This window comes from Emydura macquarii, unplaced genomic scaffold, assembly GCF_026122565.2.
Source record: "Emydura macquarii macquarii isolate MOO-44397 ecotype Brisbane River unplaced genomic scaffold, CSIRO-AGI_Emac_v2 contig_629, whole genome shotgun sequence".
Taxonomy (NCBI): Eukaryota; Metazoa; Chordata; order Testudines; family Chelidae; genus Emydura; species Emydura macquarii.
Window position 1 is genome coordinate 5,665,781 of NW_027130766.1, and position 27,621 is coordinate 5,693,401.

General features: G+C 57.2%; 1 protein-coding gene across 1 annotated transcript in view; it reads right to left on the reverse strand.

The window, feature by feature from the left end:
- Window positions 1–1,126: 1,126 nt before the first annotated feature.
- TBX21 (T-box transcription factor 21) overlaps window positions 1,127–27,621 on the reverse strand; it is a 32,002-nt gene continuing 5,507 nt past the window's right edge. Inside the window, exons 2-6 of the mRNA XM_067540907.1 lie at window positions 4,094–4,248; window positions 3,291–3,412; window positions 2,708–2,866; window positions 2,460–2,521; window positions 1,127–1,793 (exon numbers count right to left, since the gene is read on the reverse strand). Of these exons, the coding sequence (XP_067397008.1) occupies window positions 1,127–1,793; window positions 2,460–2,521; window positions 2,708–2,866; window positions 3,291–3,412; window positions 4,094–4,248 (1,165 nt within the window). The remainder of the gene's footprint in view (window positions 1,794–2,459; window positions 2,522–2,707; window positions 2,867–3,290; window positions 3,413–4,093; window positions 4,249–27,621) is intronic.

Consider the following 27,621-nt stretch of genomic DNA (forward strand, 5'->3'; position numbering starts at 1 on the left):
ATCTTGAGGTGCAAAGCTGAGCCGTTCGCTGGACAGGGACACGGCAGGGTGGGCTGGGGGGGCGCCTGGGTGGGCAAGGAAACCAGCGGCTGGCCCGGGGGGCAGGCGGGAAAGCGCCTGGCTGAGCCCCTCTGCTGGGCACGGGGCTGATCTGCGACAAGGGGGCATCACGTGGCCCTGCCCAAGCGTGCTGCAATCCTCCCGCCCCCCCCCTTTGGATTTGCACATCAGGGCTGGAGTTGGTTGCTCTAGGGGGAGCTGCCCTCTGCCCCTGCAGGCCCCCCCCCCCCCCCCCAGCAGCCCTGTGTGGCAGAGCAATAGTTCCAGGACGTCATTTCGGGGGGGCGCTGGCTCTGTGCGCTCCCTGGTGCTGCCACAAAAACCAAACCTGGGGCGGGGCTGGACACGGCACGGGAACGGGCAGGCAGCCAGGCTGGGTTAATGGGCCGCCTGGCCGTGAAAGGAAATGTGTCCCGTCCCCCCCATCCCCCCCAACCCAGTGCAGGGCGGCCGTGGTGGGACAGGCCCATGGTGTCAGGTTTGTGCTGGGAGAGGGGGAGTCTGGGGGGGTCTCCCCCAGCAAGGCAGAGTTTCGGGGGGGGGGCAGGGCTGTACCCCTCCTCAGCCGGAGGCAGGGCCCTGCTGGTTCGACACCATGAGCGGGGCAGCCCCGGGGAGGAGGTGATGACAGACCGGACCTCGGCCGCCCTCGGGGGTCAGCTCCTTTTGGGGGGGGCCTGTGAGGGGCACAGAGCAGGCCTCGGCGCTGCCCGACCCCCACCCCCCCCTGCTGTAGGGCTGCGTGAGGGGTGTGCTCTGGCCTGGCGGTGGCAAGGCGGGGGGGCGCCCAGGAGCGGCACCGGGGCCGAGGGGGTCTCTCCCGCGGCTGTTCGCAGCCATGGCACTGCGCTATTGGCATTGCGGGCTTGGTTGCCCCAGGTGGGGGGCACTTGGGGGGGGCGGATGGAGGGGGATGGTGGGATTGGCTAATCAGCCCAGAGACGCTACAACCCCCCCTTGCCCAGGACCCCCTTTCCCTGGAGACACCTGATATGGGGGGGGGGGGCTCTAGTCCAACAGCACCTGGCAAACACTCCCCCCCCCCCCCCCGGTGCATCCCCCCCCCTCAGTTGCCGTAGAAGCCGTAGTAGCCGGCGTCGGCCCCCCCCTCCTTGTCGTAGAGGTCCCCGTTGCGGGCGGGGGGCGAGCTCTCGGCGCTGGAGGCGTAGGGGGACGCCTGGCGCCGCTTCCACTCCGCCTCGAAGAGCCCCGAGTCCGCCGAGTCCACCGACTTGACCGAGGCCGGCTCGGCCCAGCCCTCCGCGTCCTTCCCCTTCTCCTCGCTGCCGCCGGCGGCGGGCAGGGGCCGCCAGTCCCGCACGGGCCGGAACCAGCCCAGCGCCCCCGGGCTGGGCTTGGCGGGCGGCTGGCCGGGGCTCCAGCTGGCGGCCGGCAAGCCGAAGGGATGGGCCTCCTGGTAGTAGGGCAGGCTGGGGTGGGGCGAGGCCGGCAGGGGGAAGGACTTCACCCCGAAGGAGACGTACTTGTTCCCGGGGTAGCCGCCCTCGTAGGCGCCGTAATCCAGGGGGGCCGCGGGCGGCTGCTGGGGGGCGAAGTACCAGCGGGGGGGTTCCTTGTGGGGCAGGGGCTCCCCGTTGTAGAAGCGGCTCTGGGGCAGCGGGTACTGCTCGTGCAGGAAGGCCGGGAAACGGCCACCGGACAAGAGCTGCTGGCAGCTGGTGGCGTCGGGCGGGGACGGGGTTCCCCGGTCGCCCTCGGACGGCGTGTACATCCTGGGGGGGCAGGCACAAGGGACGGGGGGGGGTCAGGTGGGATGGGTGGAGAGGGGGGGGGTCCTGCGGCACGGGAGAGGAGCTGGATGGTTGGCCCACTGGGCCCTGGGCCGGCTTCAGCGGCGCTCTGGTAACTGAGCTGAGTTGGGCAGGTCTCAGCCCCGTTCCCAAGGGCTGGACGTCCTCGCCCATCGCCATGTGCTGGCAAACAGCAGAGACACTAGGTGCTGATGGGCCCCAGCGGGTGAGCGAACCCTCGTCCCTCCCCTTCCCCCTCCCGCGGGAGGCAGGTTAGCCAGGGGGACGGGGCTGGGGGGAAGCCTGGATTGATCCTGGGCCTTCAGTCGCCGGGGGGGCAAGCTGGCCCTCCCCCTGGGGCTAGTCTGTGCACACGGCCCCAGGCCCCAGCATTCACTACACCGCCCCACCAGCGCCCCCGGCGCAGCGGGGACCCAGGGCGAACAAGGGACACCTGGCAGCCACCCAGCCACGACCCCCTGAGCGGGGCCAGGCTGGGACCTCTTGATGGCTTTGCACGGGGCAGCAGCTGGGCTGATGGTGCATTAAAACAGACCTGCCCCGGCCCCGCAGGGCGGTGGGGAGAGACCTGGGGGCAGAGGTGGGGGGAGAATCGGGGGGCGGGGGGGGGGGGGGGAGGCTACTCACGTGTCAAAGTTGTCCCGGAAGCCCTTGGCAAAGGGGTTGTGGTCTATTTTCAGCTGAGTGATCTAGTGAAACACAGGACAGAGTCTGGGCACAAGTTCACGGGGGGGGAAGCGGGAGGGGGGAGAAGCAGGGATCCAGGGCAGACCCCATCTCCCTAGTGCCCTCTCCTTGGCACAGCGCCCCTCCCCCCCCCCAGCGGCTGCCCCCACCCCAGGAGGCGGGTTTCCAAGGGGCGGCCCCGTACTCACGTCGGCGTTCTGGTAGGCCGTGACGGCGATGAACTGGGTCTCCGGGAAGACGAAGGTCTGGGTGTGGGCGGCGGCGTAGGCCTCGTCCCCGTCCCCCTCCTTCACCTCTACGACGTGCAGCCGCGGCTGGTATTTGTGCAGTGACTGGAGCACGATCATCTGCAGAGGGAAGGGCGCAGCGGCGTCACGGGAAAGACGTCCAGAGCAGGGGATGCGGAGACCCTGCCGGCGTGCTCTGCAGCTTGCAGGGTGGGGAGGGACCATGGGACAACCCATGGTAGGGTGATCGCCATTGCTCTGCGGGTCAATCTATGGGGGGGAACCATGGCAGACTGATCCCAACTGGGGGGTACCATGGCCCACTGGGCTAAGCCATTGGGGGATTCATAGCTCTAGACAGCTATCATGTGGCAGGGAGTGCCACAGGTTAACTATTGGGCACAGGGCAGATCCTGGAGATGGAAGGAAAGCGACAAAAAGGACGGAACAGAGAAGACACAAGGAGCGGTCCTGAGAGCCAGCCCCACGCCGCAGAGACGCTGACGGTGGGGAGTAGGTAGTGATGTGGGGGCGGGGCGGTTACCTGTGTGATGTTGTTGGACGCCCCCTTGTTATTGGTGAGCTTGAGTTTTCCAAAGGAGATCTCCTGGCGCATCCAGTGGGCCCCGGTGTTGGGCGAGTCGGGGTGGATGTACAGCCGGTTCCCTGCGAAACAGCCCCTTGCTTAGCCCCACGCCCCTCCCGTGGGCCCGCCAGGTGCGACCCGCACCCCCTGCCCCTGGGCCAGCCCGGCAGAGCCCGGCACAGTGTCCCCACCCGCCAGTGCCCCCTCCTGGCAGGCGCCCTCCAGCTGAGGGCTCGGAGCAGCACCCGGGACCGTCTCATCCTCCCAGCCACGGGAAGCGAGTCCCCCCTCCTCCAGCTCAGGGCGGGAAGTGCTGGCGGGATAGCCAGGGGGCCAGCTCTGCCCCTCACCACGCCGGCTGCTTTCCCTGCTGGGGGGAGAGGGGAAATAACACATCAACATCCTTCCACCCCAGCCCCTTGGTGAGCTATGCCGGCCAGGGAGTCCCTGCACCGCCTGGGCTGCCCACGAGAGGGCTCCCTGGCTCCCGGGAATGCAGTGAGTGCTGGGGAGCAGCGGCAGGGGTGCAGACAAAGGAGGGGGAGTCCCAGCCTGTCCCAGCAGGAGGCGCTGTAGGACTTGGTGCAGGAGCGCTGGCTGGGGGGGCGCTGCCCCCTCTCTCACAAGAACCGGCCATTCCCCTGTACCCAGCGCCCTGGCTCCCTCCGGTCAGGATACAGGTCCTCAGCCCCAGGAATGAGATAATGGGAGTGGTGGTGGGGGGCTTGGGGAAAGAGGGGGGCTGGATCTGTCCTTCATACCTGGCATGTTCCCCTCGGCTTTGCCGCACTGGACCCATTTCCCGCCTTGGTACCTCCAGTGGTGCTGATCCACCAGGATGATGTCCACGCAGACTCTGTAATGAGCCACGGGGTCCAGCCCCGAGATGTTGAAGCTGAGAAACGGGAACATCCGCCTGGGGTGGTGGGGGACACAAACACAACCCGTTGTGTTACACCGGGGGGACGACGACACCCCACATCCCCAAACCACACAGCAAGAGCTACCCTTTCCCAAGGGCAGAGGGTCCTTCGGCCACTGAGACCCGCCACGTGGGGAGGAAGGATCCCACCGGCAGGCAGCAGGCTCGTGTGTGGCGGTGAGATCCCAGCCCCACGCAGGGGACGCTAGAGCTGTCCTGAGGACGGATCTGTCTGACCTGGGCTGTCCTCACGCTGCTATTTATTAGGTGCATTACGGTAGCACGGAGAAGCCCCCTGAGAGATCAGAGTCCCGTTGCGCTAGGTGCTGTACAAACACACAGCAAGAGGTCACAGCCTCACCAGACAAGACGCCTCCAGGATGGGAGGGGCGACGAGCACAGCGGGATGTGCCCTGCCCCAGGTCAGCGGCAGAGCAGGGAATAGAACCCAGGTGTCCTGATTCCCCGTGCAACACAGAGCAGAGCCTGGGCTACCCCTCAGCCAGCCTCAGCGTGTTACCCTGTAACTACCCTCTCCTAGACAAGGCCAACCCAGGGCTGGTTTCCCAGCCCAGGCAGCTGGAATGCCCCGTTCATTCCTGAGCACCGTGCAGCCCCCTGGGGGGGGGAACAAACCGGAGATCAGGAGAGGGATGGGGGCAGAGACCTGGGGCCCAAGTCAGGATCGGGGCGCCCCTTCACACCACGCACCAGATGTACACACGCAAAAGACGTGGGGCCTGCCTCCAGAGAGCCGGTAATCTGGGCACAGCAAGGGTCGAGGGAAATGGGGGGGACCGGAGGAGAGAGAGGCAGCTGGGGGCGGCGATAGCAGTAGAGAACGGAGACGACGGGGTGGGGGCGAGGTGTTGACTCAAACACCCCACGGTAGCACTGAACTGGTTACAGCCTATTTCCCAGGACAGGTGGCAGCTCAGCTCCGGTCCCACTTTTCCGGTTCAGAAAACCAACACCGTTTCTATTCTCGGCTCCGTCTCCGGGCCAGGGAAGGGCAGAGGCGCAGGAGCAGGAGCGAGAGAGGCAGGGAGTGACAGGGGGACCGGAGAGGGAAGGGCGAAGAGGAAAGAGGCCGGGTCGGGTGAGACTCAACGCTTCAATTTCAAATCCCAGTTTCAGTCCCACTCCTTAGCGGCCTCCCCCATCGTCAGAGCAAGAAGAGGGGCCTGAGGTAGGCAGCTGGGGCACAGGGAACACCGTCTGCCCACTGCACTCAGGGCACTGGCTTGGGAGCATCTGGGAGGTCCCGGGGGGCCAATACAACAAACCATATGCCTGACAGTCGCTACCAAGAATCGAACTCGGGACCTGAAAACCTCCCGGGCGGCAGGATTTGGTGGCTGGTGGTTGTAGACACCTGGGCCGGCCACAAGAGGGAGACATGACCACACGGGTGAGGCGCTCCTCTAGGGCGTGTGAGCATGGCGCTCCCTAGTGGCTGGCTTTGTGGACTGCCGCAGGCCACTATTCCCAGCCGACATCTCATGCCTCGTAAGCAGCAGTGGCTGCTTCGGTTCTGAAGGTCGCAGGTTCGAGCCAGGCGAGCGGCCATATTGGAGCTGGCCAAAGGTCCATCTAGCCCAGTGGTTCCCAGCCTGTGGCCCAGGGGGCCAAAAGCGGCCCACGGGGGCATTCAAAGTGGCCCGCGGCTCCCCTCCCGCTGGCTGCAGAAGGGAGCCACTGCCTAGGGATCCAGGTGGAGCACATGCGGCTCCTGGCTGAACTCCTTCCGTCTGGCTGCAGTGGGGGCGGAAGGGGCCTGCGGACGGAGACTGGTGGCCCTTCAGGGTTGTAAAAATGATATCTGCGGCCCTCGAGCCAAAAAGGTCGGGAACCCCTGATCTAGCCCCGTATCCTGTCTTCCGACAGCGGCCGGGGACAACGTCTCTGTGCGTGACGGTCTCGTTAGACCAACGGTGGCAGCCGTGTGAGGAGAGAGGAAACCCAACAACCTCCGCAAACGCGGCATGGTTTTGCAGGCCCCGTCAGCAGACGCTGCCCATTGACCTCGCGTGTCGTGTGCTCCTTTAAAAGCCAGGGGGAGCGGAGGAATCTGGGGCGGACGCCCACCACCCGACTCTTGCTTCAAACACATTTCGGTGGGAAGAGGTTTCGTTTGGCTCTGTGAGATAGTTCAGTGCAGGGCCAGAACCGCAGACGCCGCCAAGGGAATGAAACTAACAGGAGGCAGCAAATGGAACTGGCCGGTCTCCCAAAAATGAGCCCAGGGGCACACAGCACCAGAGGCCTGATCTTCAGCGGGTGGACGCTTGGCATAGCTCCATCCAAACAACGGGGTAGAAGAGAAGTGAGTGGGCATCAAGTCAGAACGTGCTGTTTACAGGCAGCCAATTGATTATTGTTAATTATGATTCATACCCAAATCCTGCTTTCACTCACCCTGCGGTAAATCTGGAGTATTGCATTGACTCCAGATTTACACGGGATTTACATAAAGAGGAGCATCCATATAAAGCCCTAACTGGCTTGACAGCAGTTAGCTACAGATGCGTGTGAGCGCCAGATTCTTCTCTTGCTGAGGCTGGGTTTGCACAGTGGGGTCACTCCTGATTAGCGCGAGGGTCGGCGGGTCCAGGCAGGCTGATGTAAACTGGAAGCACCCATGCAACCCTTCTGATCTGATTCCAGCCTTGCCAACTCAGTAACCAAACCCCTCCCTCCCCATGAGACAGGCTTAAAAATCTTGAAATTTAAATAAAACAAATTGATGCTCTTTTTATTTGCCTTCCGGATCTTTTTTTTTTTTTTAAGCATATGCACAATGTGCCTCGGGCAGCACGTGGCCAGGATCCATCACCCAATGTGGGTCATTAGCTTCCCCGGCCCAGCCCAGGTACAGATGGAGAGCGCGACATGAACGCTGATCCGTGCCCCCGGCCTCCTGGACTGTGAGTCTGGAGGGGTCATGACGGCTCGCCTTGCTCTGCCGCCGTGGGGGCTAGACACTTACTTTTCGTTTGTTTTAAATGGAAGCCGAGAGCCTCAGATCGTCACTGGACTCCAGGAGCTGGGGCTTTCAGAACGACAGGAATCACGAGCAAATTGCCAGAGCAAACATGCCAGGGCTGGAGAGCCTGGGATGCTGCTCTGACTCACCCCAAGAGGACTCAGGAGTGAGGCTGCTGCAGCCGATGGCGTAAAGCTGCTGTACAGGAGAGTGAGGTAAGCTCTTGGGGCTGGGGACCATCATTCTGTTCAATGTTTGTACAGCACCTAGCGCCGTGGGGTCCTGGGCTGTAGCTCCTACGCGCTACCACGATATATAGCTAATAACAACAACGCGCGAGGCTACGATTCGGTCCCGGAATCCGTGACTTCTGGGGCAGAGCTGGAGCAGCTGGCAGCCCCAGGGTGGCCGGCCCCGGGGCCGTGGAGCAGTGGCCACCCAACAGCTGAGCAGCGGCCAGCCTGCCGGAGCAGCGGGTGAAGCAGCTGCATGCCCCAGCTGCTCTGTTTTCCCCCGTCCCCCAGGTTATTCTAGGTAAAAGTCAGGGACCGGACGCGGCTTCCGTGAATGTTTGTTTATTGCCCGCGACCGGCCCCTGACTTTTACTAAAACTACCCGGGACAGCACCTGACCCGAAGGGCAGAATTTAACCCACCTTCCCCTGCTCTGCTCATGTTCCTGCCGACGTCAAAGGCTGAGGACCTCGGGACACAAGCTATTGCCAGTTACGTCAGTATAAAATCTGCCCCGCCCCGCACTGGTTTCACTGGGGGCAGACCTGGGCCGCCCAGAGAAGGCACAGCCACGGTAGGGCTGGCCTGGGTTATCTCCACCCAGCGCCTCGTCTCGCCATAGCTCCCACGATCTGCCAATCAAACATAAAACCCCCCAGGAGAGGGTGTGAATATTTCACTAGCTAGTGAATAAAAGATGGGCCGAATGGGGGGAACCCAGCCACCGCCCTGGGCAAAACGCCTGCCCCTGTTTAACTGGCTGAACCGATTGCTGACAACACGCCGGGCTCCAGGGACGGGGGAAGCAGAGGTACATGCAGGGCAGCGGCACGTGATCTCTGGGCTCACACAGGCAGCACCCCGGGCCCCCCACGCCTGGGTGGGGTGTCAGGGAGTCTTGGGATCGGCTCAGACACAGCGCACCTGTGGTTTGCACGGCCAGTCAGGCAGGAGCGTGCACCGAGAGACACGCCCGAACACGAGCGACACGCGCAGTCGTGCCACGGCTGCACCCGGGGCTTGTGAGCGAAGAATTGCTCTGTGGGGCTCCACAGCCCGTTGGTCTTTCACCGCCAGAAGCGGGTCCAATAAAAGCTACGACCTCGCCCACCCTGTGCGTCACGGCCTGGGGCTAACACGGCTCCGACACGGCTGCAGATCCCCTGGGCTGAGCACAGCCGTCCGCACCTGCTGCTCACCCCCCTGGGGGCACGACACAGCCACCGAACAGTGGCTCGCACACACGGAGCGCGTCTGCACAATGGACACCTACGCACGCAGCGACACTCACGCCACGCCCCCACCCCCGTGCGGAGTCACGCACCAACAGCGCACGGACACACTAAACCGGTCGCCACTAACACATAACGTGGTGCGCGCACGCACACACACACACACACACACACGCACACAGGTGCACAGCAATCCCTGTCCGCACGGCGGGGCCGCGTTTTCCCTCTGCGGTGCCGCTCTTTAAACACGAACAGCCTCCTTGAAATAGTCGTCCGTGCTCTCTCCATCGGCCGACGCGCGCGGGACCAAGGGGGCGTTTTGGGACCCGGGGCCGGGCTCCCCGAAGGGCCCCAGGCCTGTCTGAGCGGAGAGGCGGGGAGGGGGTGTTATTAAAGAGCAGGGAGGCAGGGGCCAGGAGCTGAGTCAGTGGAAGCACTGAGTTGGTGGGGGGTGGAGGGAGTCCTGCCAGAACCAGCCCCACTGGTACCGATCCGTTAGCACGAGGGAAGCCAGGGCAGCTTCCTCCCGCCTTGCCGGCCCTGTTCTACCGCCCTGGCTCAGCTTTCTCCCTCTCAGGGATCTCCCTCTCTGCGTTCCCCTTTCTCCCCCTCCTGCCACTGCGCTTCTCTTCCTTTCTCTCTCTCTTTCCTCCGCTTTGCTCTGTCTTTCTCACTTCCTTCCTTCCTCTGCTTGTCCCTGCTCGCCACAGCGCACGATGCTCAAAAGTGACAGGCCAAGTCATCGCTGCTCTGTCCCCACGGCCTCCCCCACCACATCCCTCCGCGTGGGAGGAGGAAGCCGGGTGGAAGCGGGATGGGCTTTGAGCCTTCAGGCCCCGGGTTTCCTTGAAGCGCCGGCGTTTCTGATAAAGCAGGGACGGAGCTGAGTGATCTCAGGGCCGGGGGCGACAGCGGGAGCCCGGCCCCACTTCTCAGAAACAGCTTGGGAAAGCCCGACCCAGGCGTCGCTCCTAGGGCCGGGCCGGACCCAGGGGGCCAGGCCCCTCCCCGCCCTCCGCGTGGAAATCCCCTTCCCCACGGGCTCGGAGACCAGCCCTGGGGCGTCCCAAGTAGTCACTGGGAGCAAATGTCATTTACGAGCCACTTCTTCCTCCTGCCAGCCAGCCTGCCCCAGGCCCAGAGCCGTCCCACGTCTAGCCTGCCCCAGGCCCCACGCCGTCCCACGTCTAGCCTGCCCCAGGCCCAGAGCCTTCCCACGTCTAGCCTGCCCCAGGCTCCACGCCGTCCCACGTCTAGCCTGCCCCAGGCCCCACGCCGTCCCACGTCTAGCCTGGGAGGGGGAGAGGGGGCCTGTCCAAGACCTGGGCTTTTTTAAAAACCGAAATCCTGGAAAGCTCCCTGGGTTTCGAAGGGAAATCGACGTGTCTGAAAGAAACGTCCGGGTCTGAAATGCCCGGGGTTTCTGAAATGCAGCAAACCTTGATCTTGGAGTGAGAAGCCCCCGGAGGGCTGCGGTGGGGACTGAGGCGCGGCCGCAGAGCTGTGAATATGGGGAGCCTGGGGCTAGGACAGCAGGGGGGGCTGTGGGTCAAGATTGAGGCGCATCAGCCAAGGAGAAGGGGAAGCACCTTGCCCACAGCTGTAAATGCTCCTTATACGAGGACAGACCCGCTTGCCTCCTCGCACACTGATCTGGGCCGGGATGTTGCAGACGGCCCCTGTGCAGAACTGCCCCGAACCAGACCCGCTGCCCCGCTTTCCAACCCAGCTCTCAACCAGGCAGCTCCAGCAATAAAGCCCCTCCCGTGACACTTCCATTCTCCTGCTGAAGCTGAATCTGGCCCGTCCTGGGGGCATTCTTTTACCACAAGCGCTATAGTTCATTTCAGCTCTGACGTGTCAGAGGGCGAGCAGAGGCCTGGGTCGTTTGGATCCCTCATGCACCGGGATATTTATACCAAGTGGTGCACCGTGACTCGCTGCAGATCAGGCCGGGGGGTGGGAGAAAGGGGGGCAGAGGAGGGAAGGAAATGCACTTAACTGAGCAGCTGTCCTGGGTCTTAAGATCTTTGGCGCCCCCGACTTGCACAGAGCCAAGCGGGCTGGATCCTGAACTAATGTAAACCAGCTTCACGCCTGCTGAGTTAAACGGCGCTTCCGTCCGCTGGGAATCCACTCCCAGGATCCCAGCGAGGCGAGACGATGCTGGTTTCCTGCCAGCTTTCCTTGCTTGATCAGGAAAATGAATTTCCCAAACGCTTGCCTCGAGCTCCCCTGGGCCCAGCGAGCGTGAGGAAGGTCCAGGAAGGTCTCTGCTCCCAGGGCACCAGGAACTCCCCTGGGTAACTGCATCAGAGACATGGTCTTCATGCGGAGGGAAGAAGCTCTCTCAGCGTGTGGCTTCTGGCTTTGCCCAGCAACAGGGAGGAGTCTGAGGAGGCTGTTTTAGCAATCTATTGCCCCATATGCTTACATGGCAGGTGGGGCTGGGGCTTCTCAGGCCTGATCCCGGTGCCATTAAACTGGAGTTTTGCTGGGCACGTCAAATAGAAGCAGGAGCAGACCCTGAGTCGTAGCCGGTGTGTAGCCAAAGGCAGCACATGTGCACTGAAATGCAGCCACTTCTGGGGTGGAGCATGTCAGCAGCCAAACAGCTCACAGCAGCAGGAAAACCCCCTGCCTTAGAGAAAGAACCCCCTGGAGCACATGGGGCCAGTCTATGGCATGGAGCTCAATGGGCCTGTCTCTCCACTCACTTAAACTGGTTTCACGCCAGAATCCTTGCGCGAAGTCACTCCTGATTTACAGCAGGGGGAGGGAGAGATGAATCAGGCCCACAGAGTTTTAAACCCAGTGCCTAGGGTTATGCCCTCTCTCTCTCTGCTATGGCCCAGGCTTTTGGATCTCAAGGCATTGAGGGCCTCTAGACGCTTATACAACCCCCTCACTCCCGCCATAGTATCTGAGCACCATATGGTGGGGGTGGGGCGTGAAATCAAGCCCCTTAACTATACGTCCTCCCATCAAAGATCCTGAAGCCCATTAATGAAGCCTCACAACCCCTGCCTCAGGAGGTGGGTATCATTTTACTAATGGGGAAACTGAGGCAAGGAGGCCGGACTATGGCAAAGCTGGGAGTAGAGCCCAGGTGTCCTGTCCACCCAGCCCCTATGCGCTAACCACTGGGCAACAGCAGGCTTGGGGCTTTTGGTAGGCCAATGCGGCCCTCGTTTGCGGGGGGGGAGGGGGGGAAGGAAATTTGCCGTGTAAGGTCTCGCCTCCCCCGGCCCCCCCACCACTGTGACATCGCTATGATCCTTCTCTCCAGCCAACAGGCATTTCCACTGCTTCTCAAATCACGTTAGCAGCAGACCCTGATATGGATGGGCTGGGACTCCCCGTCCGTTTAGAGTGGAGATAATCCCCCCTGCTTGGCCTTCCCAAGGACAGATCTTTGGACAGAGCAGGTGGGGGGGACAGACGGGTGAACTCTTCACACCTTCCTGTTGGCAGCTTGTCTGACAACCGCCCCCTCACCAGGAACAAAAGGGACACTGCCGAGGCCGTTTCCCTTGTCCACTTCAACGGGAGCCGTCAGCTTTCGTGATCATTTCGCCGGCTCGCTCACAAAGGCGCCAGTTTGCACCAGCCAGGGATCTGACCCTTTCTATTACAAACCATCCCAGCTCATTGCTTTTCTATCTGTATCCCTGCCCCATCACACCACCTGCGGGTGACTGCACTCATGTTGCACCGCCGACGGATCGGTGCAAGCGACAACCACTTGGAAACTTAGTTTCCCAGCCCATGCACACAGGAGGCCTAATCTTGGTTGCACTGGTGTCAACCAGGAGTAACTCCGCTTGGTGTTTGTACAGGGCCTAGTGCGACGGGGCCCTGATCTGGACTGGGGTTTCTAGACTCCACTTTAATACAAATACATAATAATACTGTAAGAATAGAAGTTAATAAAGTGCAGGGAGGAGCTGAAAAGAAACAAACAAAAGAGACCCGTTCAGTTACATCACATGAAGACAGACAACTAAACATTGAGAAATTTGCTATGTGTTTGTATGCAAATGCAAGGAGTTTAAACACTAAGATGGGTGCACTTGAGTGCCTGCTATTAAATTGGATATTGCTATAATAACCATCACAGAAACTTGATAGACCGATGCTAATCCACGGTAATACCAGGGTTAAAATCTACAGGAATGACAAAGCAGATCACGCTGGTAGGGAAGTGGCGTTCTATGTGAAAGAAAGCATAGAGTCAAAGATAGCAAAAATCTTAAATGAATCAAACTGTACCATAGAATCGCTATGGATAGAAATTCCATGCTTGAATAATAAGAATATAGCCGCAGGAATCTACTGACCAGGATGGTGCTGGTGACTGAAATATTCAGGGAGATTAGAGAGGCTACAAAACCAGAAACCCCAATAATAACGGGGGATTTCAACTATCCCTGTATTGACTGGGAACATATCACCTCAGGATGAGATGCAGAGATAAAATTTCTAGCCACCATTAATGGCTGCTTCTCGGAGTAGCTAGTTCTTGAACCCACAAGGGGAGAGGCAATTCTTGATTGCGTCCTAACGGATCCAAGAGGGGAATATAACTGAATGACTCAGTAATAGTGACCAGAATGTAATTACATTTAACATCCTTGTAGGTGGGAAAGTACCAGAGAAGAGCAGCACAGCGGCATTTAACTTCCAAAAGAGGAACGGCACGAAAACGAGGAGGCCAGTTAAATGGAAATTGAAAGGAAGAGTCACAAGAGAGCAATGCCTGCAAGGAAATGTTTTAAAAACACCATAAGAGAGGCTCAAACTATATGTAAACCCCCAAATAAAAAAAAAAAAATTAAAAAATCAGCGAGGAGACCAAAATTGCTGCTGTGGGAAACAGAGTAAAAGAGATGGTTAGAGACAAGAAGACGTGTTTTAAAAATTGGAAATCAAATCCTATGGAGGAAAATAGAAAAGAGCATAAACTCTGGCAAGTCGAGTGCAAAAATACAATTAGGCAGGCTGGAAAAGAATGTGAAAAGCAACAAACAAAAGACACACGTACAAAAATTTGCTGTTGGTTTTAAGGACAACAGATGCAGGCAGCCTGCTAAACAATCAGTGGAGGCCACTGGTTGATTGAGGTGCTAAAGAAGCACTCAAGAAAGACAAGGCCGTTGTGCAGAAGTTAAATGAATGCTTTGCATCCATCTTCACTGCAGAGGAAGTGAGGGAAATTCCCACCCCAGAGCCATTCTTTTTAGGCAACAAATCTGAGAAACTGCTCCAGAATGAGGTGTCAATAAAGGAGGTTTTGAAACAAATTGATAAATTAAATAGTAATAAGTCACCAGGACCAGATAGTATTCAGCCAAGAGTTCTGAAGGGACTCAAATAAGAAAGTGCAAAACTACTAACTGTGGTATGGAATCTGTCGCTTAAGTCAGCCTCTGTACCAGATGATTGGTGTTTAGCTAATGTAACGCCGATTTTTAGAAAAGCTCCAGAGCTGATCCTGGCAATTACAGGCCAGTAAGCCTAACTTCAGTACCAGGCAAATTGAAACTATAGTAAAAAACAGAATTATCAAACACATAGATGAACATGATATGTTAGGGAAGGGAAAACACGCCTCACCAATCTATTAGAATTCTTTGAGGATGTCAATAAACATGTGGACAAGGGTGATCCAGTGGATATAGTGTACTTGGACTTTCAGAAAGCCTTTAACAAGGTCCCTCACCAAGGGCTTTTAAGTGAAGTAGGCAGTTATGAGAAAAGAGGGAAGGTCCTCTCATGGATCAGTTAAAAGATAGGAAACAAAGTGTAACTATAAATAGTCAGTTTTCACATTGGAGAGAGGTAAATAGTGGGGATATGACGGAGGTCTATAAAATCATGAGCAAGATGGAGAAAGTGAATAGGGAAGTGTTATTTACCCCTTCGCATAACACACGAACCAGGGATCACCCAATAAAATTAATAGGCAGCAGGTATAACACAAACATAAGGAAGTACTTCTTCACACAAGCCACAGTCAACCTGTGGAACTCACTGCCAGGGGATGTGGTGAAGGCCAGGAGTATAACTGGGTTAAAAAAAGAATTAGCTCAGCAGCTATTAGCCAAGATGGGCAGGGACACAACCCCATGCTCTGGTTGTCACTAAACCTTCGACTACCAGAAGCTGAGACTAGACGAACACTTGAAATTGCCCTGTTCTGTCCGTCCCCTCTGAAGCATCTGGCACCGGCAACCGTCAGAAGACGGGACACCGGGCTAGATGGACTCTTGGTCTAACCCAGCTTTGCCATTCTTCCGTTCTTATCGTCAATGGACTACAGGGGTCAATTCTCCTCCCACTTGCACCAGGTTCACATCGGTGTAACTCAGCTGACCTCATTGGCATTATTCCTGATTAACACCAGTGGGTGTGCTTCGGTGTAAACACCCGTGTGAGATCACGCTTGCTTTCCCCATGTCATGGTTGCCTCTAGCCCACTGGGCTAGCGGAAATGTGCCTGGCTACAGGCTCTTTCCACGGGCACGTGGAACCGCTTGCCAGGCCCACACCCCCAGGTACCATCCACCTCACTCATTCCACCGCAGCCCCGGCCCCACCTCTTCCCCCCACACGCCTGCCGGGCTCCAGCACCGCCAGCAATAATGCTGTGTCAGGGAGTCGCTCCCCGTGGGCCCTTTGTAGCATTTCAAACTTCCTCCCAGTCTGAGGGTTTGGCTGTTTTTTCCACTGAGCTCCTCGCACAGCTGGGTGGCGGCAGCTTGAGTGCAACAGATCACATGCGTCCACACAGGCCCGGACACACCCGCACTCAAAACCGAACACCTGCACCGAACGACAGAGGAGTCGGTGCTTCTGCCCAGCCCTGCGTGATGAGCTGCAAAGGGGAGACACACTGGGGAAAAGGGGCCTTAAAATTAGAGCCGGACCAACAAAACAAAACTTTTTTTTGTTTTGTTTTGGTTCCCTGGCAGTTTTGAAAGGTTACAAAAAAAATTAATTTCAGGGCAAATGCAAGGTTTTGTTTGACCCAAATTGTTTCCATGTGCAGCCTTTTAAAAGATCTTTGAATTTGAAAAGAAAATAAAGGAAGTTTCAAAACTGAAAAAAAAACGGAGGGGCGCAGAGCCTCCTGCGGCCCCCGCCCTCCGCCCATCGTGAAAGGCCGACCCAGCGCCCCCTGTCCAAGCCCGGGGGGGGGGGTAGGCTGCCCCCATCCGAGCCAGCACTGGGCTGTGGAACTGGAGTGGCAGGTAAGCGCACAGGGGGGCGCCAGGCTGGCCTTTCATGACAGGTAGGAGGCGGGGGGCAAAGGAGACTCTGAGGGGTGCTCCTCTTCGCCTTCCCCCTATACGCATCATGAAGGGCCGGCCCAGCCCCCCCTCCCCAGCCTGGGGGAGGTGAGGCCACCCCATCCGAGCCAGTGCTGGCCTGCGGCGGGGGGGCAGCAGAGCCAAGCCTACGTTTGCGCCCCCCAAGCCTCACGCCTCCTTCCTGCAGGTAAAGCCCCCCCCTCCTCCCCGGGGCAGCTGGGGGGTGGCACCGGGACCCCTCCTGCCCTGCACGGGGAGGGGGCATGCCACAGATGTAGTCTTGGCCCCTGGGCGCCGGAGACCCTCGTTATGCCACTGCCCTGGCTGGCCGATCGGAAACGCTTTGATGGGTCTGAAAGGTCGTGTTCTGACCGTGTGGGAGCTTCCTTAAGCCTCAGATTTCAGCAGGTTTCTGGCCCCCCCCCCTTATCTTTCATGCAGCCTGTTTGTCACCACTGAACCCCCAGCCCGAGGAACAGAAACCAGGAGTCCCACGTTGTGGGTCCCCTGCTCTCACCACTAGACCACACGTGCACGTCCACCAGCAACATTTCGTCTTCCCTGACCAGTGACTTCAACAGGGTGACAACCCAGGGGGGATCCAACGGAACAAGGTGGAGGGAGGGGATATGCACACACAGCCGGGCCGGGCAGAGGAAGTCTGCACAGCTCACTCCACGCCATGGCTGGAGGTTTAAATGCAGCACGTATCTCCCCTGGCCGGGTGACGGTGTGAGCAGGGGGGTGGGTGAGCAGCCGTTCCCAGCCTGGGGGGCTGAAGTGCCGCGGCAGGGAATTTACAAGGGAACAGATTCTGCTCAGACCAGACCAGCTGTCCCCCAGGGGGGCAGCAAATTAGCAATCCTGTGGGGTGTCAGAGGCCTTCTTTTCCCCAAGGAGACAGCTCAGTGCGGAGACGGATGAATGCGCCGGCCTCTCAGATAGACTCAAGGGGCCAGAACCTCAGCTGGTGTAATTAACGCCAGTGACAGACTGGAGTCCCACTGGGTTATCCCCCGCTGAGTTTCTGGCCCCCTTGGAGTTTGAGAAGTCCTGGCAGGATTTGTCTAGTATCTGCTTTCTGCCATGCATTACGGAGCCTGCTAATATCACTGGTAACCACCCCGCCGGACTCCACGGGTTTGGCCCTGATGGATTTATTGACAGCAAAATAATAACCCATCGTGGGCGTGAGCGATAAAATCCAGTCCCAGAGCGGGATCCAAATGTTTCCACGGTGGGCTAGGATTAAAGGGGCGAAACTGAGATCTCGAGTTGGGCCCACAACGGAGTCAATCCACAATCAGTGCCACAGCGTCTAACACGCATCCCCGAGCCCTTTACGGACTGATAGAAAACGATTCTCCTCACCCACTGTCGGAATGCAGCCCTCTCTGGGGGTGAACACGGCGGCTGTTTAAGGGTCGGCTCCAAAGCCCGTGGGAAGAGTTCAACAGGGCTTGGATTGGGCCATCACAGCACCCAACTGCTGCACAGTGGTTTAGGACAGGAAGAGTCGAGTCACTGAGCTTGAAGAAATACGGGCAGATGGGCCATTTTTAATTCTGGAGCAGAGCAGGAGGGGAGATTTTAGGTGGTTTCGGACAATTTTTTTAAAAATTGCCAGTTAAAACTCATCAGCTCGTCTCGTTCCATGGCAGGGAAATTTTAGAGGCAGGTTTTCTCCCCGCCGCGTTAGCCGGGGCCTTATGCAAACATGTGTGTTTGAAAAACAGAAACTCGGTAGCTGCTTTTTAAACTCCGAGGGCCAGCCTCTCATCTGGTGGAAACCCACGTAGCTCCATGGGTTTCAGAGAAGTCCCCCCGATTTACGCCCGCTGAGAACTTGGTCCCTGTTTGATAGTGTTTTCCATTCACTTTCCACTGGTGTAAACGGAGGGGACCCCCCAAACCCGACGGAAATCGACAGAGTGAGAATGAATCAGGGTGGCTATTTTGACTTGGCCTTTCCTATTTAAATGTTTCCTCCTGCAGGTAGCTGTGTCTTGCTACCACAGTCCTTATTAACGGCTGGAGTGCCCCCCCCCCGCCATCCCCCCCAGTGCACTGGGACAGCAAGAGACACTGCAGGATCTCTCTCCCCCACCCCCACAGCAGGTCAGCAGACGCTATGACGGTGCGAGACTCTGGGTTCTTTGCCTGCCTAGCGCAAAGTCTGATTCTTCCGTGACAGCTGCCCTGCCTCAGGACACGACTCCAGTACCGACCTTTGGGGACCGGGCTGTGCCGAGCTCACAAAACTCAACAGGAAGCAATTGCTGACATTAACTCTACCCTGTACTGAAAGCCAGGGAGCTGTGAGCGTCACGGGGCAGCGTGGCCCAGTGGCTAAAGCACAGCCGTAGGTTCTAATCCCCTCACAGGCAGAAAACTTGAGCAAATCATTATCTTGGGGTTTTATTTCCACTCCTGTCAATTTATGCTCCACGCTCTTTAGCGCACAGACTTGTGCAGCATCTCGCATGATGAGGGACTGCCGTGCTGGGTGTGAAAACATCTGGCTGGAGCTAGAACGCCTCAGCTGTGTCATAGAGCCTGAACCCGTGGCTCTCCCTAAAATGACACAGGAGAGGCCCCTTTGCAAGGTATCGGTACCAGATCCTCGGTGGGCGTCGCTCAGCCCGGGTCCAGTCAAGGCGAGGGAGCTATTCTGACTGACACCAGTGGGGATCTGGCCCAGGTCTCCAAGGCAGGGGACCTCCCAGAACGATCACCGGCCCCTCATCTCTCCTGGCCAGTGAGTTCGGCGCTGTGCAGACCCACCACTCACGGGCCAGATCCTGATCTCAGCGATACCAGTACGAACCCAGAGTCCATCAAGCGGAGTCCATTGGATTTACTGGTGTAACTGGGATGGGAATCGGACCCAGAATACTCAGTGGTGGCCCCCCAATGCAGATGAGTTTCCTCTCACTCACTAAGGGGGCTCTTCACCAAACCCTGCTCGCTCTGATCTCCATGGCACCACGGTCCCTTTCTGGTTGTCAGCCGGTCTCTTTCAGCACCACCCGCCCGCCCCTGCCCTCTCAACCGGCCCCTCCGCTAGTGCTGAGGCCTCCTCTTCTGCTCTCCCCCCTGCTTTCTCTTCCAGTGACGCTTGTTGATTCCCTCCATGCTCCACCCTCGACGTCTCCTTCTCCCTGCAAGATCCCAGCCCTGGACGAATCCCGACACCTGCTTCCTCCACTCTTGCCCTTGTGCCTTCTGGCAGAAACTCCGTGCCCACGCGGCCCTTCCTCCACCGCAACGCCCTCCTTGCCTCCTCTGGTTCGTCCGTCTCCCGACCAAGCTACCTGCCTCTCCAACTGGGCCGCCTCCCATGCCCGCCATCCCGACTTCTTGGACTCCCTGCTCAAACCAGCCCCCTCCCGCTTGCCCCCGCTTCTCCCGCTCCGTGGGATCTCACCACTTCCTCCCTGCCATCCAGGCCCCACAACGCAAGTGACACCTTGGACTCAGTCCACTCTTCAGACCCTCCCGTCTCGGCTCGACCTGAATCTAGGCAGTTCTCGCTGCAGAACATCTCTATGGCCAGGTCTACAGGACCCACCGATATGGGTACCACGACGCCAAGCTGGGGTGTGAAAAACAGACACACCCCGAGCGACGTAGTTATACCAACCTGACCTGCCGTGCAGACGGCGCCACGTGGACGAGAAAGCTTCTCCCGCCGATGGCTGAACTATGCGGATGGGAGAAGCTCTCCCGCCGGTGTAGGATTGTTTTCACCACAGCGCGGCCACTGTAGTGATGTGCTTGGAGAAAACCCTAAGCCTTGGTCTTCCCTCTCCAGCCATGCACCTAAAACTGCCACCTAGGCCAGTGTTTCTCCAAAGTGCCTAGCGGGGGATTCTTCTGCAGCCATCAGAGACTCCTGGGTAGAGATTTGGGGTGGGGGGAAGCAGTGGCCCCTCCCTGCAGCGCCCAGCTCCTGCTCCTGGATGTGCTGCCTTGGTGCGTGCAGGTGCTGCGAGCAGGGGATCGGCGCCCTGCACCACGCAGCCTCCTGGGGGCGATGGGCAGCACCTCTGCAGAAACAGCGGGGCCCAGGGGCGATGGGAGGTGGGGGGAAGCCCAGGGAGGCGTCGGGGCGATGGGTGGAAGGAGGGTTGGGAAGACAGCGGGGGCCGGGAGATGGATGGGGGGGCTGGGGGAATATTTTAAGAAAATTAATCAGAGTGGCCGCCTGCCAGAGTTGGTGGCCACACTCTGAGGCCACCAAAAAAACAGAAGCCCTGACCGAGGCTCTCATCATCTCGGGTCTTGATGACTGCAACAGCCTCTCCTTCGGCCCTGCCAGATGCAGGCTTGCCCGGCCCTTCCCCAACCAGACCGCCGCTGCCAAGATCCCTGCCCTAGCGCATCCCTTGGACCACACCATCCCTCTCCGGATCTCGCCCTTTCTCCAGCACTTCAGACACCAGCTGTCTGTCCTCACTTTCGATTCCCGGCCAGTCCCAGCCCTAATGCTCATCCCCTCAAAATGCCAGCTCCCACCTTCGAGGGCCAGCCTCCAACCCCTACTTCTTCCATTTTCAAACAGCCTCTCTGTGCGCTCTCCCGTGCTGCCCCTCACGCGTGGGAAGAGCTCCCTGTAAACAGCCACAAAACCTCCTTCAATTCCCTCCTCAGCGCCCTCCTTTGCCCGGGTGCCTACAAAAATCTCAACAACGCTGAGGCAGCTGGCGCTGAGCTCGCAACGTCACCCGCTGACCGGTGCCGTCTCACCATTTCCCTGTATCCCCCCGTCCGGATCCAGCTGTTATCTCTTGTCTTAGCTCATAAGCTCTCTGGGGCAGGGGCCCTCTTTTTGTTCGGTGTTTGTACAGCGCCTGGCACAATGGGTCGCTGGTGAGCCTCAAGTTGGGTCCCCCAGATGATACTGTCCTACCAGCGACATCAGGCCCTGCTCCTGGGTGACGTCTCTGGATGCTCAGCTGGCGTGAATCGGAGCAGGTCCCCTGATTTCAACAGAGTCAGGCCGATTCACACCAGCCGGCGAGCTGGCCCAGATGACAACAGATTCTCCAAGCCAGAGTGCAGCCCCCTGGGGGACATAGACTAAAGGGAGGCACCAGGGTTAAACTACTGGCAGCACTTTGGGGCTGGGTTTGGGGATGTGACACCAGGCGCTGCCTTGGATCATTGCAATGCTTCCAAGCATTGGGGTGGGGAGAGGGGAGCATGCCCTGGAGATAAAAGTCCCACCGTGCTGTAATGTCGCATTAACATCAGCGGGCGCTATGAGTGGGCAGGGACTGGCCCCTTGTTTGCAGCATCTCCTGCTTTTTCCTAAGGGGATCGGAGAGGGTAAGGAACAAAATTCACTGGCCCTGAGCACTGAGCATCTTCTGGCAGCTGAGTCACATTTGCCACAGAGGGCTGGTGTGTCACGGCTGGCGCCCGGCTCAGCCTACCCAGCATCTAGCACAACTGGGTGTGGGTCCAGGACCAGCACTGTGGCAATACAAACCATAAATAATCATTCCCTCCCCACCCAGGGGCACCTGTGAACAGATCCCCAGCAAACGCTCCAGGTTCTTAGACGAAGCCTCGCCTGTGCTGGAGCATCCACCCCCACGTACGTGCTGCAGGGGAGGAAGATGGGGCTTGCACAGAGGCACCTGGCCCTGTTGCAGGGTCTGTATCAATGTCGTGCACCGGTGCCCATGTCCCCTAGCCTAGACAAGCCCTAGGCGTGTTTCCACAGTCTCTGGGAGAGTGCAGGCTCCTGGGTGTTCCCAGTAGTCCAAATGCTCCCCTCCTCCTCACCCGGCCCATCTTGGGGCATGCACGAGCACAAGATGAGCCTGGGTGGTTTGCAGGAGGGACCCCGTGCGGCGGCGCTGGGGGAAGAGGGAAGAAGACGGCCACGCAGCGGACACCACCGAGAGGAGTCGCTCTGGATCCAGCTCCTGAGAATCCTTCGGGACCCTTCTCTCTCCCCAGCTTCAGCGGGAGTTCTGGGGGGCAGCCGGCACGTGGCCCTCGTTATAGCTCATCCGTGTTAGAAGTAACACGCTAAGAAGCCAGAATCTCAGCTGGCATAAATCCATTGACTTCAACAGAGCAACGTGGATTCATTCCTCACCAGCTGGGGAGCTGACCTTCAGGTCAGGTGGCTTTTTTGCCCTCCCCTAAACCCCATTAATGGCCTGTCTGCTACTCTGCGAAAGAAAATCCTCCGTTACCGTGGGGCTGCCAGCCTGGCCATGCTATCTCTGCTTGGACGGAGCAGCCCAGAGCTCCTGGGCCTGAACAATGTCCTCTCCCCACATGTTCACCCATGGCCTTTGGGGCTGGCCAAGTCATCCTGGCTCTAAGCTGGACGTGGGAGGGGGCTGAGCCATCCAGGAGACCACCTGCGAGACCCAGTTTCCCGCCATTGGCGCTTCCCTTTTCTTTTAACTTTTCTCCCCTGGAAGGGGCATTTTTGTTTGCTTTCCAGCTAGGTCTGAGCCCAAACCTCCCTCTCCGAAGAGCCCCAAACTTCGGGGCAGCTCAGATCCCATCCTGAACGTGCAGACCCCCATCCCTCGTATATAGTTTAAATGCCTGGGACATCATTATTCTTACTTACTATACATCTTGTGCTAGCACCGAGGCGCCCCACTCATGAACCAGGGCCACACACCCCCCCCGTGCTAGGTGCTGTACAAACACTGACCGAAAAGACAGTCCCTGCCTTGGACTCATTTTAAAGCCACTGTCCTAAACATTCTCCACCGCAGCTCAGTGTTCCCCAGAGGGAGGGCTCCATAAAACAAACACAATACATAAACACCTGTCTGTCAGATAAAGACAGGAGCAGGTCAATGTCCTGTTCCGCTAGTTCTTGTGTTTAGGGCGGGCTGGCTTCTTCACGGGAGGAGGGGTTGCCTGATGTTCAGTGTAAATAAAGTTTGAATATAAGAACTAGCTCTTATGGGGACTGAAGGGACACAGTGCAAGGCGGCCACACGTCAGCAAAGCACTTGAGCACACGCTTAAAGTCAAGCGGGTGTTTGAAGTCCCATTTTGCTGAAGAGGTCTGCGAAATAAGGGCCTTCGTCAGGGCAAAACACGGCGCAGCAAAGATGGGCGTAATCTGCGCGGCAAGAAACATGCCTCACCAGAGATCCAATTAGTTGCGGATCCTCTCGCTCCGGGGCCCAGTCTACACAGCAATCAAAGGTGTGACACCAACACAGGTGTCATAGAGTATTAGGGGTGGAAGGGACCGCAGGAGGTCATCTAGTCCAACCCCCTGCTCAAAGCCGGACCAACCCCAGCTTTAATCTACTACCTCGCGCAGGTTCCAACAGCGGTGAAGCCCTGGTTTCACGCTCTTCCAATATCTGAGCTAGCTAGAGTGGAGCCAACTCAGGTGCGTCTACACCTGCTGTGATCACACCCCCAACTGCTGAACAGTCCATACCAAATGCTGCGGTGGAAGACGCACGAAACCACCACATTAATTTAGGCAGGGCTCCGCTAGTATGGTGGGGAAAGACTGAGCTAGATCGATATTGAATAACCTGCCCAGTTTCTTCCCATTTCCCAGTGGTTGATCACTCCTGAAGTATGAAGGATTAAAAGGTACAATATTTTTATCCTACCTAACATAATGGGAGGCCTTCACATGTTGTTAGTTTTTGCCGTTATTGCAGAAATTGCCCTGAACATGTAGCTTTCCTCTCTGTTTGACAACCAAATACGGAGACGTTCCAACAAACGGGCCAGCTTATCAGCTGGCGTCAAGAGGCATAGCTGCATGGACCGCAATGGAGATGAGTAGATTTACACCAGGTGAGAATCTCGCCCAGCAGTACCAGGCCCCAAAATGTTTATAAATAAACATAGCTCACAACTGAGCAAGGTTCGGGCGCGTGGGGACTTTGATGTGGTTGGAATTTTAACCTGTTGCCCTGCAGGGGACTGTTTTATCTCAAATATCATGTAAAAACATGGACAGAAGAACGATTGAAGACCCTCAATTCTAGCACGTGCCAGAGGCAAAACCCTGTCTTAAGCAACCAGCTACGGCCAGCCACCTCTTGGAAACCAGGGCCGTGTTGTCTCAGGATTACGATAGTGCCTTAATGCTGATTTTGGACTAGTACCACTATGTCAGCTAGGGGGTTCATTTTTTTAAATTGGTCTAGTTATAGTAATACAACTCCTAGCATGCACACAGTTACATTGGTACAAAAGTGACTCAGGCCTTGTCAACACAACAGACCTCATTGGCAAAGCTGTGCTTTTGCTGGCATGGATTATTTTGCTCCATGGGGCTGGAATAAGCTCTACCTGTAAAGCCTTCCAAGTGTAGACCTGCTTCACACTGGTATAATATATTTCCCATCCCATATGAGGCTAGTTATGCCGGTATAAAGCACCTTTATATTGGTAAAAATTTAACTACACCATGTTTGCATTTAGACTACTCTTGGGGTCTCAAACAGATCTGTGCAAACAGACACAGTCTAGACTGTTTTGTTTCAAAAGGGGTGAAATCCTGGCCCTACTGCTGTCAATGAGAGCTCTGCCATTGATTTCAACTGAGACACGCTGTCACCCCACCAATTTCAAAATAACACCTTTGATTTACGGTGGTGTTGTAGCCGCGTTGGTCCCAGGATATTATAAAGACAAGGTGGATGAGGTAGTATTGTTATCGGACCCACTCCTGTTGGTGAGAGAGACACGCTGTCCAGCTACAGAGCTGAACAAGATCTCTGTGTAACTCAAAAGCTTGTCTCTTTCACCAACAGAAGTCCGTCTGATCAAAGATGTTACCTCACCCACCTTGCCTCTCTAATATTTAATTTAAAAACAGACTAACGAACTAACTAACTAACTAAAATTGTTACAAGCAACATCGAAGGTTACTGTTAATGAGAGGAAGTGGAGAGAGGGGAAAAAACCCAAACACATTTTTCTACATGTTTTTCCACATTGTTTACTTTGTGCATTTGACAGCACTCTGTGTCTTGTCAGTTTCACCATTTCCTCTGTATAGGCAATTTCACTGGGTTCCCCTGTAGAGTCTATTTTCCCGGATTGTTGGTGTGGGGGGTCTTTACACACAGAATGGAGGAAAGAAAATCTCTTTCAACCCCCTCCTGTATATAAGAAAACATGATTGTAAAATATGGCAGGGACCGTCCAGGTTAGGGGTAGGATGTGAAACCACTTTTCACTTCTTTTGTTTACACGGACTGGAGTTTGCGTCGATGGTGTCTCTCTAAGCTGAACATTCCTGCTTTGATTTCAGTGGGAATTCTGCTTAAAATTGTTGGCACAACACCAGGGCGATGGAACTATTCTAAAGGCTCGTCTACACTTAAAACGCCACCAGTAGCTTCAGCGTGGCCACGACCGGAGGGATTCCCTTGTCGGCGTGGGCAACCCACCTCCTCGAGAGGCAGCAGCGAGGTCAGTGGAAGAATTCTTCCAACCGATCTAGTGCTCCCGTAGACAGATCGACCCAGCTACATCGCTCTGGGGTGTAGATGTTTCACATCCCTGAGTGGTGTAGCTGGGTCGATCTAATTTTCTAGCGTAGACCAGACCTGACTTACACAGATGAGGACCTGACGCATGGTTTTTAGCTAAAAGTCAAGCTAAATTGCACTGGGAAGTTCTGAGTTTACTTTAAAGTGCTTGCTCAGGAAAGGAGGTAACTTACTGCTATGACTTCTGCGAGAAACATGACTCCTGGAAAGGGGTGGCCCTCTGTCAAGGTTGCAATATATTGTAACTTGCTCATACATTCCCTAGCATCATACCACACTGTATCACACTGCTGTGATCAGTGCAGGGGTGGAGACCACAGAGGAGGCGTGTGGTTCTGAAACAGCCGGGGAGGAGTGGGCTGGGGTTAGGGTAATGGCTGGCTGCTAAGGACAGGAGACGGAAGGCTCTGGAGGGCGATGCAGTGGGTGCCGGTGGAAGGTTACGTGGGTGCTCTAGTGGAAGGATGTTTTGGGCCAATCTCAGAAGTGAGTAAGTCTGTCCAGAGGGAGTCTGGAGTGTGTGTTTCATGCCAATCCAGCCTCCCTTGCGTGCCAGTAAGTAAAGTGTGAGTAGGCCTACGGGAATCACCGAGGGCACCCGATGGTAGGCACGGCCTCTGAATGCACTTTGCTCACAGGCATCTCCTACACCGCGATTTGGGAGGACAGATCTAGAATCCAGGAGCTGGTGCAAAGGGATGGAAGGATGCTGGGTGCTGAGGTGGGACTCAAAGGGGCCTTATTTACAAACCCATCCCGCCACAAAGCCATGGGGGCCAGGTTCCCAGAGGGCACAATGCTCAACAGGCGTAAAGCAGCACAGCTCCCCTGACATCACTGGAGCTATGTCCATTTGCACGAGCTGAGGATCTGATTTTCCCCCTCCCCAAAGCTTCCTGCCCTCCAGCAGACAAGGGAGCTGGGAAGATGAGATGTAGAAGTGGATATTCCAGAGTCCTAACCCTGACCCTGCCGACTCCCTCTCTGGCTGGGACAGCACACACTTTCTGTGCCTCAGTTGACCAGTCTGTAAAATGGGGATGATCCTACTGACCCTCCCTGCAGTGCTGTGAGGACTTAACTCAGTGGACCAACTTCATGACAGCTAAGTTTGAGCATCAGGGGTTTGCTGAACCCCCAGTCCGCCCCCCATCCCCCACCCCTTTTCCACCTCCTAAGCACAACCACCGCCTGCTCCCTCTGGTTAAAAAACACCCATGGCGGAGGGGCGGCGGGTGGGCTGCTGATTTCCTGAGTCGTCTTGTCTCCCAATGAAAAGCCTGCCGCTGAGTCTGAGCTGATGAAAGGGCGGGGAGCCACAAGAACCACGGCCGTGTGAGAGACAGAAGAGTAAGGGAAGGAGTCAAAACTAGACGCTGCTGCTCACTTCCCCCCACCCCGGCCCGCTAATACAAAACAATGGAGAGAAAAGCTCTTTGCAGAGTGAAGTTGCACAGGCAAGCCCAGCTGACTTCGGTGGAGTGTGCGCCTCGTTTTACAACGGGGGAACAGGGGAAGAATCAGGCCCATCGACTCCTAGGAGGATTTAGCCTCTGGGCCAGTCTATCCTGGGATTGACTTTGCACTGGACACACGCATCCGTGCAAGGCAGCGCTTGCACCAGTGCAACCCACTAGTGCTAGTGCAAGCTCAGTTTTGCCCTAGCAGATGAGGGGGGGGTCGCACTGGAGCCTCTGCCTCCATGGAGATACATCAACCCGAATTTCCCCAGTCTACACAAGCCCACAGCAAATAAAACTAAGGAAGACGTCTCAAGATTTGGCTGTCAGATTGCAGCAGTGTTCTCATGGGGCAGAGCGCTCTGTGGCAGTAGCGGGGACCACCCCACATCCTGTGAAAGGATGGGTCTGGCACCGGATTTACCCCAGACGCCCGCTAAAAAGAAAATTCCTGTAGTGGTGGGCCAACCTATTGTGCCAACCCTATAGCAAGGAGCTGTGTTTGGGGCTGAGACGTGCTTCCTCTAAAGTATTTAGGCCACTGACGTACCGTGGGTCTCTGGTGCCCAGGGGCCAAGCCTGCATTTACCTCCCCCCAGGCCTCACATGCCTGCCCTCTCACGCA